The 9,811-nt window shown below is 40.0% G+C and overlaps 1 protein-coding gene across 4 annotated transcripts in view; it reads left to right on the forward strand.

The window, feature by feature from the left end:
- The window catches only part of POU6F2 (POU class 6 homeobox 2), a 313,722-nt gene extending 304,592 nt beyond the window's left edge, over nucleotides 1-9,130 (forward strand). For all 4 annotated transcript variants that reach the window (XM_051610118.1, XM_051610115.1, XM_051610116.1 and 1 more), the window contains 2 exons: nucleotides 4,813-4,981; nucleotides 8,291-9,130. In XM_051610118.1, the coding sequence (XP_051466078.1) occupies nucleotides 4,813-4,981; nucleotides 8,291-8,795 (674 nt within the window). In that variant the 3' untranslated portion in view covers nucleotides 8,796-9,130. The remainder of the gene's footprint in view (nucleotides 1-4,812; nucleotides 4,982-8,290) is intronic.
- Nucleotides 9,131-9,811: the final 681 nt, after the last annotated feature.

The raw sequence follows: 9,811 nt of genomic DNA on the forward strand, positions 1-9,811 counted from the left end.
GAAAATTGTTTCATGTGACTACAAATCCATTTGCATGCAAACAGGGAAACAGACAGACAGAAAGTCATTGCTGTTTTACTCCTTTGCAGAATCCATTCAGTTTCTAGGATCAGAACCCTGAGGGGCAGGCAGCACCACTTCATCAAGCCTATGGCCCGTAATCGAACGGGCTTCCTTGGTGTCCCAGCTCCTACACTGGCAGCAGAGCTTTGTATAACAAGCCTACAATTGAAAAGTAGCATCTGCCAAAGTCCATTCAAAGTCTTTTAGTGGGATGAGGCCTGCAATGGGTCAGTGGTCCTGAAAGAGAGCCATAGGCATGAGGGCAGCAAGAAGCAACTTGTGGCCCCCTGAACACCACTTTGACTGCTTTACCCCTCCTGAGGCAGGAATATTGTAATTTCCTATTCCTCACTCATTCCAAAGCTGCAGTCCAGTCCTCCAGCAGAGTCCCTAGAATTGAGTACCTCGGTAGAGATTGGTCATGTTCCAGAAATGGTTGCTAAATACAAGAAACTTCATGTAAAACTAGGCATATTCAGCTATCTGATTCTGTTAATCAAATTCCTTAGAGCAACATAACTTCAGGAAATAAATAGCTATTTGGGGCAAGGTTTTGCACAGTTTCTGTAAAGAGGGTAACTCCCTTTACCAGATGCCTCCTCCCATCGGTGAAATTACTAAAGTGCTCTGAGAAAGGGATCAGAATTGGGCCTTAATAAATTCAGTGTTCCATGTTTCTTGTTTTTATTCCTTTTACCTTTAATTGTAGTCATATTTTTATAATGATTTTACAGATTTTCTTCAAAACATTTACTAATTTTAAAAAGGTGCATTTCCTTCCTTTTTTATATTTCCCTTTATTATTTCCTGTCCTTTTTTTTTCCCTGTGTCATTGTGTTCTTTATAACTTTTCCCTTTAATTTCATCCTAACCCCTTTGTCCCTACCAGCAACATGTGTTCTTCTGAAAAACAAAACAACAAAAAAATAATGATTGTATCTAAAGAAATGAGATATTAAAAGAAGCTCTATCTAAGGAAGAATTGCAAGATTTGTCTTTACTATTCCTGTCCCTTCTGTATGATTTCTTTATATTATATCATCCTATCTGTATTCCTTTCTCTCTTTGTTTTCACTTAATTTCTTTATCATTATTCCTCCTTTTTTCCATTTAATTTTCTTCTTCTCCACTGAATCCCTCTTCTCATTTGCTTAACTCTTCCACCATATGTTCTCTTTGCGGAAATCACTGGTTTTCCCTCATGCTCTGAGACTTGTGTCTCCATGAAGTTCCTTACTTCCTTCCAAATTTGTTTGACTGTCATCTGTTACTATAAAATGAAAATACTTCCCACAAACAAATTATTATTCTTTCTTTCCCCTGAGCTCCAGTTCATTTTCCATTAACAATGTTTTGTCCTGACTCTCTTACTCAGTTTACTTGCCATTGGACTTCCTCTGACAGCTATTTCTCCTCTTGTTAGACCAGGGAAATCATGCCCTGTAATCCCTCCCATGGCAGACCTTTGCATAACATAAGTTTGCTTTCTCCTTCAGGGTGCACTGATTTCTCTGGAGCAAGTTTTTCCCCTAACTATTAAAATCACAGCAAATTTGCACTCACCAACAACCTCATGGGGGATTTTCAAAATAATTCAAAGTGGAAACATTATTCTCCTCAGTAGGGAAAAAAAAGAGGGATTTCAATGCAGGATAGCATGTGGATTTTCTCTCTTCCACTCTGCTCGCCCACCTTCATGCCCCAGAACATCATGGGGAATTTTAGATGGCTTCTTTTTTGCTAGAAGATATGTACACATATGCCCTAAAATGGTCCCAGACGACTCTCACTTTCTCCAGCACCCAGTGGTTTCATAGACACAACAGCTGCTGTTTTACCAAGCTGTGTGTACACTGGGAGTCTTTAAATGCTGTTACTGTAGATGCCTACCACTGTATTCTTTATTTTCATGTTGGCATTGTGCTGCCTTCTCTAGGATATCCACTTAATTTTAAAAGCACTGGTTTATTTACAATCCTCAAGAAGATATTATTCCTAAAATGTGAAGTGCACTAAACACTTGACTGTTCTGAGAGCCCAGAACCTATTAAAACAAAGTCCATTATCTATCTTGTATGTTTATGTATGTGCATGTGTTAGTCCACAGAGTTCAAGATTATGTATTGATGGCATTTTAATGGCAATAGAGTAAATAAGACCAGTGCTGTTATCTAATGGTGTTAATAGAGTGGTCTTCATAGTAGTATTTGAGTTTTATGGAGCTGACAGCAAGCAAGGGCCTACTTCTATGGATTCTAAAGGGCTTTGAATCACGCCTGAAGTAGAAGTGGTTCTGATTTGATAAAAATTTTATCCCTGGAGTTCAGGGCTAAAAGGCTTCAATATTCTGGTCCACCTCTGCTAGTACTTTCCTCCTCCCAAAGATGCTATGTAAGAATGAAGCCTCTTTGTCAACAGATACTCCACCATATTCCTGAAGTACATCATAGGGTTTTTTTCTCATCTCAACTCAAAGTGAGCTCAGTCTAGTTGTTCCCACACAGGAAAGGACTTACCATGATATTCACTGTTTTAACAGTTCTGTACCAGAAGGATCCAGCAGAACTTTTCAGAATTTCTCTATAATCATGTGCAAGCAAGCAAGCAAACAAACCGACCCTTAGCTTTCTTACCTCCCTTTTTATTCCTAACAGGAGTTGGGGAGATTTACAGCTGTCAGTTACCATAGCATTTGCTGCTTTGAAAGGTCTCCGGGAACACCTGAATTGTCCTTTGTCACATCCCTAACAGTCTTAGTCAGAGGCCTTAAAGTGAAGGAAGGAAAGAGGTGAGGAAGGTCCCTATCTTAGTGCACTTTACTCAGGGGAGTCTTTGAGGTCGTTATAATTTGTGATATTTTGTACATTTTTCAATTGTGTTTCAGAGACCCAAAGGGCAGATAAGCATCCAGCTCCATTTTGTGTCTCTGAAAATCAGAACTGGTATGCTAGATAGGCTGTGTATGGGGTAACAGGAAAACATCACACCTCTAAAGGCAAAGACCTTACAAACCTGAGTGGCCCCTGTCTTTGAGCCGACTGCTTCAAACCAAGTAACACGTCCCCTGGCTTTCTACTGAAGCAGTGCATGCATGTGTGCACAGGTGAGCTGAAAGCACAGCACTGACAGCAGAAGGGACAATGCTGAGTGTGGAGCTTTTTCAAAACTAGGCTCAATCTATGAGTATGTTTACCTGTATGCAGAGTTCACATGGTCCCTGGTTACATATACTAGTATTTTTTAAATATTGTTGCTATGTGCACTTCTTACACTCGAGGTGTAACCATATAGGCTAAATTTTTATAACAGAAAAACCTCTTCTCTCTCTCTCTGTCATTGGACTAAAAGATTTTTTTATATAGGATATTTCTATCATAAGGGAATTTTACATCAGGTTTATAAACCCCTGAAAATAAAAGCTTTGTTACTGTAATCCTGGCAAGATTTTAGCTACAGCAGCACTAGCAGGAGCCACTCTCATATAGGGTTCAGAATAGTAACGTAGTCTAGCACCGTCCTTGGACAACTGCTTGCATTTACAGAAATTGATGGGTTATCGTGCTGCAAACTTTTCACCTAAGAAGTCTGAGGAATGAGGTGAAGAACAATAGAGATGTCTCGCTGGGAGAATGGCTTCACTACACGCAGGATTGCACAACACTTTGAAATCTTCCACCATCCCAGTCCCATGCTGTCTCTGACTTGGCAAACACTTTCATTTAGCCAGGGATCAGTAGCTTGGGGGAAAAAAAAAGTTCCATTCTCCAGCTGTTGTGTCATTTCCCTTGATAAGTCCTAAATTGACCGAGTTATCCAGCACCAAAGGAGCTTTCCTGTGGTAGACATGCTTTATTATGTGCCCTTTCAGGGACAAAGGCTTCTGTGTCAGTAAACTGCTATGGAGAGGAAGGATAGATTTATTCTCACAGCATCATAAGCATTATCTTCAGCAGGGCTAATGTAAAAGTAAAAAATTGTGCAGCATTACCATCTGAAACCTAATGGCTGATGTTGCTGCTCCTTGATTATCAACGTGATGGGAGGCAGAATGAAAAGCTTGAAAGGCTGCTTCTCATAAGGGCATATTTTAAAAGAAGATTTTTAAATAAAGGAGTTTTTAAAGACATCATTTTATTTTATTGGAGGGGGGCGTTGGGGTGCTGTTAATTTTCTAGGTTATTTTAGATGTTTGGCTGGTGGTTTGGGTTGGGTATTGTGCAAAAGAGAAGGAAGGTTTTTGAAGTCTCCTTCTTTGGCACTTATTTTAGATAAAACAGAAAGTCTTAATTTCAAATAAAAAACCCAAGCAGTTTGTGCATATATTTAGCCCTCCCCACAGACTGCAAATAAATACCAGCCTTCCTTCTGTATGTGAGAAAAAAGGGAACTGGGGGACATGTCAACCTGGGGGACATTTTGCATGGCACAAACGGCAGAGAGGAGCCCAGGCACCACCTCAGTTGGAGGCCAGTTGGGCATTTGCAGGAGTTCATCCACAAAGTATGTCTTTGACAACCTTTCTCCAGCACCTGGAAACACTGCAGCCTAGTTAGCATTTTAGCAAGCTGAGCGTGCTTTGTAACACACCTGACAAGGCAAGCCTGTTTCTCTTTGGGGAAGATGAGAAAGGGATAAGTATTTTAAGAAATGAAATGTGCATGAACACCTTGACAAGGAAAGCTGGTGTACACCTAGCCCACTCGTATGTCACAGGAAGCACTGATATGATGAAAAAATGTATTTCAACAGATCCTCAGACAGCCACTGGAGAGGTGGATGGGGTGAATCTGGAAGAAATCCGAGAATTTGCCAAAGCTTTTAAAATCCGGCGCCTGTCCCTTGGCCTGACACAGACTCAAGTTGGCCAGGCCCTAAGCGCCACCGAAGGCCCAGCCTATAGCCAGTCTGCCATCTGCAGGTAACAAGTTACATCATCAACTCTATTCTCCTCTTTCTTCTCAATAAGTTTTCAGCTTATTGTGAGGAGCGTGCTTGATTTTGAGTCTCATGTCTTTAGAATGTGTTCTTTAAACTGGGTCTTAAATTAGCCAGTAATGTTGGTATCTGGCAGCTAAAATGTTCTTAATGTGTACACATAAAGTAACTTTAGGTTTTTTTTGGTTTTTTCCCTCCTTTTTTAAACAAGTGAGAAACAATGTTCCTGGCATTGAAACTTAATTCAGTAGACGAGCTGGAGACCCTGCTGATGCTGGATAAGCACCAGCTGACCCTCTTCATACTGTGCCATTTTCTACAGATAGGGTTACTGAACAAATATTTCATGGCTGCATCCCTGCTAAGTTAAAACCCGTATTACTGTGGTTAGCACTTCACATCTAGGATGTTAATGATGATTTACCTAGGCAACACAGAAGGGAAAAAATTACCCTTCCTGCTATCTTGCAAACCAGCAGCTATTCATCTTTTATCACCCAATGTTTACTAAAAAAACCAGACAACCCATATATGCAAAACGGAAGTAGAAATCGGCCCTAATCATAAGAAATTATAATACAGTCTTGACAGAGTTAAAATAGTTAGAACCAAACATCATATATGCATGTCTGTGTGTTACAGCAATCCCATGTTTATGCATGAGGTAACAAACACACTTAGGTAACAGCTTTTTTCTCTTGGGCAATGCCTTATAGTCCTTCTCCATCAGTGAAAGCCAAGAAAGCAACTCTAAGCTCATTTAAGTGGATTTTGTTCTTGGTGATCCATGAAATGCCCTGTCTTTTTATCTGCTCTTTATACTTTTAATGTATTCCCCATAGAACGGAAGTGTACTTTTCCTGCAGTTTAAGACTAAGGTTATAAATAACATCAGTATGGGGTAGTGAGCTTGCAGCTCGCATTTTGCTCAATGATTTTCCATAAAAACCATTGATTGTTGTTAAATACAAAAAGCTCCATAGGATCCTCTCACTTCTATGGTCTCCCCTACTGTTTTTTCTTATAAGATACCTCCCTGTAGAAAATAACCTTTATTCAGTCTATACAAGGATACTACTGCTGGGAAATTTGTTCCAAGACTTGTATATCGTTACGCCAAACAACATGTACTGCAGTATCAACACTAACAAGCAATGCCAATGAAATGAATGCTATTGCTCCCTGTTGCTAAGCCTTTTTATTTATTTATTTGGTTGGTTTTGTCTTCCCTGTGGTCAATTGGTAAAGAATGCCTAAAACTGGTGGAGTTTTTAGCAACTGCCGATTTATTGTAGCCTTAAGTTGTTAATGTACCGTATTTTAAAGTGATAAATTGCAGTTTCCTTTGCATTTATCTAGTTTTCTGTCTTCTCATTTCCTCCATCTACCTCACATCTGAGAAAACCACTGGGGATGTTTCGAATTTTACTAAGAGAAGGGCTTCCCCACTGACCAATTATCATGAAAACCCCAATAAAGATGAAGTTGAGGCACAGACACCGATAACAAAAGCCCAGAATGAGGAGACCTATTACACAGGGCTCCTTAGAGGAGTAAATTGCTGAGAACATGAGGACTGGGTGCAGAAGATGGTTCCAAATACTTGTCCTTTGACCCTTATAGACGGATATCATTCAGGGGTGAAAAAGCTGCTATGACTGTGTTAAGCACCAAGATAAAGTGCTTCAGTGGCAGTTTGCTGTTCCTCCAGAAGTATTAGCTTCAGCTTTTCTTTTAATGGTAACAAAGGAGTTTCAGTTTAAACTCCAGAGGAATGGAAAGGGCAGTAAGGTAAGCAAGTTGAACCACCAACTCGGAGAAAGACACAGATTCTCCCAGTGTCCCATGCAGATCACATCAGCAATATACCACCTTGCTGATATGTTCTGTATGCAATTAAGAGCATTTTCTTAACTTGAGACAACATGTTCTGAAGCATACACTTCAGCCTGAAATATCACTGGACACCATGGAAGGACATCTTGCAGTCAATACCACACTGGGATCCCAGGCACCAGTTACAAATTCTTTGGAGTGTGATTATCTGAAATAATTCCTTGTCTTATTATTTGTTTGTGAGAAATGCTTGGTTTCTTGCCAGAATATTTTCTGCAGCCACCACGTGCTGAATAGAGACACGAAAAACTACCAACTCCAGAGTCACCCAGTCGCTTTGCACAAAGGCATTGATTTGGTCGGTCTCATCTCCAGAGCACGTTGTGATTAGCGACGGTGGCAGCCCTGGTGCTTCAGCACTGGGAGGGCAGGGAGTGCGGCAGCACCACGCCACAACTGTTGCCTTTCCACAACGTTCAATGCCACAATGTGTGGGGTGGATGTAGGCAAAGTGGGGAAACAAATGGGTGGCATCAGAGGAGTTGGGGTAAGATTTTTTTTAATGCGTAGCAAGGGAGGATGAATATGGTAAATGAAAGAGACAATTACTTACGAGACTTGAGATGTGAACTCAGCTCTTCTGCTTGTTTTTGAAAGGATTAAAGCTTTGTGTGGCTGCTTTTCCAGATGTTTTATAATACTTGTAAAATCTGGTTTGGCAAAAGACTTTTGATGGCAAAATGATATATAGAAGACCTCATTTGCAGGAAATGATATCATTCTGGTACAGTTTGCAGAAATCCCACAATAAACCCAGCTTGGTGCCACAGCATATTAGTAGGCTATTATGCTGGGTTTCATCTGGAAAACATGAGTCTGTCTTTGCACATTGTGGAGGCAGTCAAGATAATTGCAAAGTGTCCAGCTGTTTCAGCTGAACACCACCGTAGCTATGGGAATCTTTTTCCGACCCAGAAAAGGGATATAGTGTTAACTTGCAAACAGTGAAAATTGCTGAAAAATGAAAGGAAAGGAAACCTGATATTCGGAGGCCAGTAACTGCCATTGGTTTGTGTTATTAAACCTGTGGTGCTTGGACAACATGGGATGGGAAGGGAAACAAAAGGATAAATCACAAAAATTAGATGATAAAGAGCAATTTCCTTTGATGTCATTTCCTGTAATTAGACTTAGCCTTAAGGATTTTGAAGATCATCAGAAGTATGAAAACGCGACTAATAACCTGTGTTATTTAGTGTACTTAGAATTTTGTTGTAGTGCTCTTTTTGTGTTAGCTTAAATATCTAGAGATATGTGTATATTTGTAGATATACCTACCTGATAGTTTTCGTAATCCATTGTAAATGACCTCTGCCAGTCAATTAGTCAGGCAGGCAGGAAGTCCCACCCTGGCAGAGCATCAGTGTAAGACTCTTCTTTCTCAATTTTCCCTCAGACACACCATCCTGAGAAGCCACTTTTTCCTACCACAGGAAGCCCAAGAGAACACTATAGCTAGCAGTCTGACAGCCAAACTGAACCCTGGCCTTTTGTATCCTGCCAGGTTTGAAAAGCTGGACATCACCCCTAAAAGTGCCCAGAAGATAAAGCCGGTGCTTGAGCGGTGGATGGCTGAGGCTGAGGCCCGCCATCGGGCAGGTATGCAGAACCTTACCGAGTTTATCGGAAGCGAACCGTCCAAAAAGCGCAAGAGGCGCACCTCATTCACGCCACAAGCCCTTGAGATCTTGAATGCCCACTTTGAGAAGAACACGCACCCCTCTGGGCAAGAAATGACAGAGATTGCAGAGAAACTGAACTATGACCGGGAAGTAGTTAGAGTTTGGTTCTGCAATAAGAGGCAAGCACTGAAGAACACAATTAAACGCTTGAAACAACACGAGCCTGCGACTGCAGTTCCTATGGAGCCTTTAACAGACTCTCTGGAAGAAAACTCCTAAAAACAAAATCACACACACAAAAAAACCCAAACCCAACAAAACCCTGCACCAACAGAAACGTAACCGTTCGAACTCTGAAAATACTTGTTCATCACCCTTGTAAGTAAAAGACTGAGAAAACTGCAAGAAGGACAGAACAGTTTATAAATGTCCGTGGGTTTTCCTATTAACAAAAAAAAAAACAAAAAAAAAACCAACACAACACTTGGTGTGTGTGTGTCGTAGAGTTAGTTCCCAAAAACAAAAAGAAAAAGCCAGTTTTTTCTAAATGGACTTAGAGTAAACCAAATAACTGCTTACTTTTTTTCTGTATATTATGAAAATGTGAACACATTTTAAGGAAAAAAAAAAACAAAAAACCCAAAAAAAACCCAAAAAAACCCCACAAACAAACAAAAAAAACCAAACAAAAAAAAAAAAGAAATAAAGAAAGAAAAAAAACTTTTATCAGTTTAAAAGCGAATACAAGCCTGCCACCTGGAGGAGTCATTGTAGCCTTTCAGGTATCAAGTGCTGATTCACTCTGAAAACTATTAACCAAAGTCAGAAACACGGCATTGCAAACTAGATTGTTAGTCTACTCTTTTATGAGTGTAAAATTGTGTTACAAATTTTTACATTTGTATTTTGCAAGGAGGAAAACAACAGGCTTAATTTCTCTCATCCTTGTCCACACCCCCTGCGGGTGTGTACAAACAGGTGTTAAAGCCATTCCATAGTGGTCAACTCCTTTTCTTTTTCTTTTAGTCAACAGTTTTGCAATCTCCAAGTGTTTGGGTGCCAAATTTTTATTATTTTTTTTTAATTGTGATTTGTGGGGTTTGATATTTCTCTTCTAAAGGTGTGTGTCTTGGTTTGCATCTCTATTTTTCTTTTTTTTTTGTGATTCTTTTTGCTGCTTTCCCCCTTCCAGCTCATTCTCCACCCCTGTCCTGTTTGAAGCTTTTTAAAATAAAAAGTGAATGCTGAACACTTTTTTATTAATATGCTGAAATGCAATAGAGGACAAAGAAGGA

The sequence above is a fragment of the Apus apus genome, chromosome 2, assembly GCF_020740795.1.
Source record: "Apus apus isolate bApuApu2 chromosome 2, bApuApu2.pri.cur, whole genome shotgun sequence".
Taxonomy (NCBI): domain Eukaryota; kingdom Metazoa; phylum Chordata; class Aves; order Apodiformes; family Apodidae; genus Apus; species Apus apus.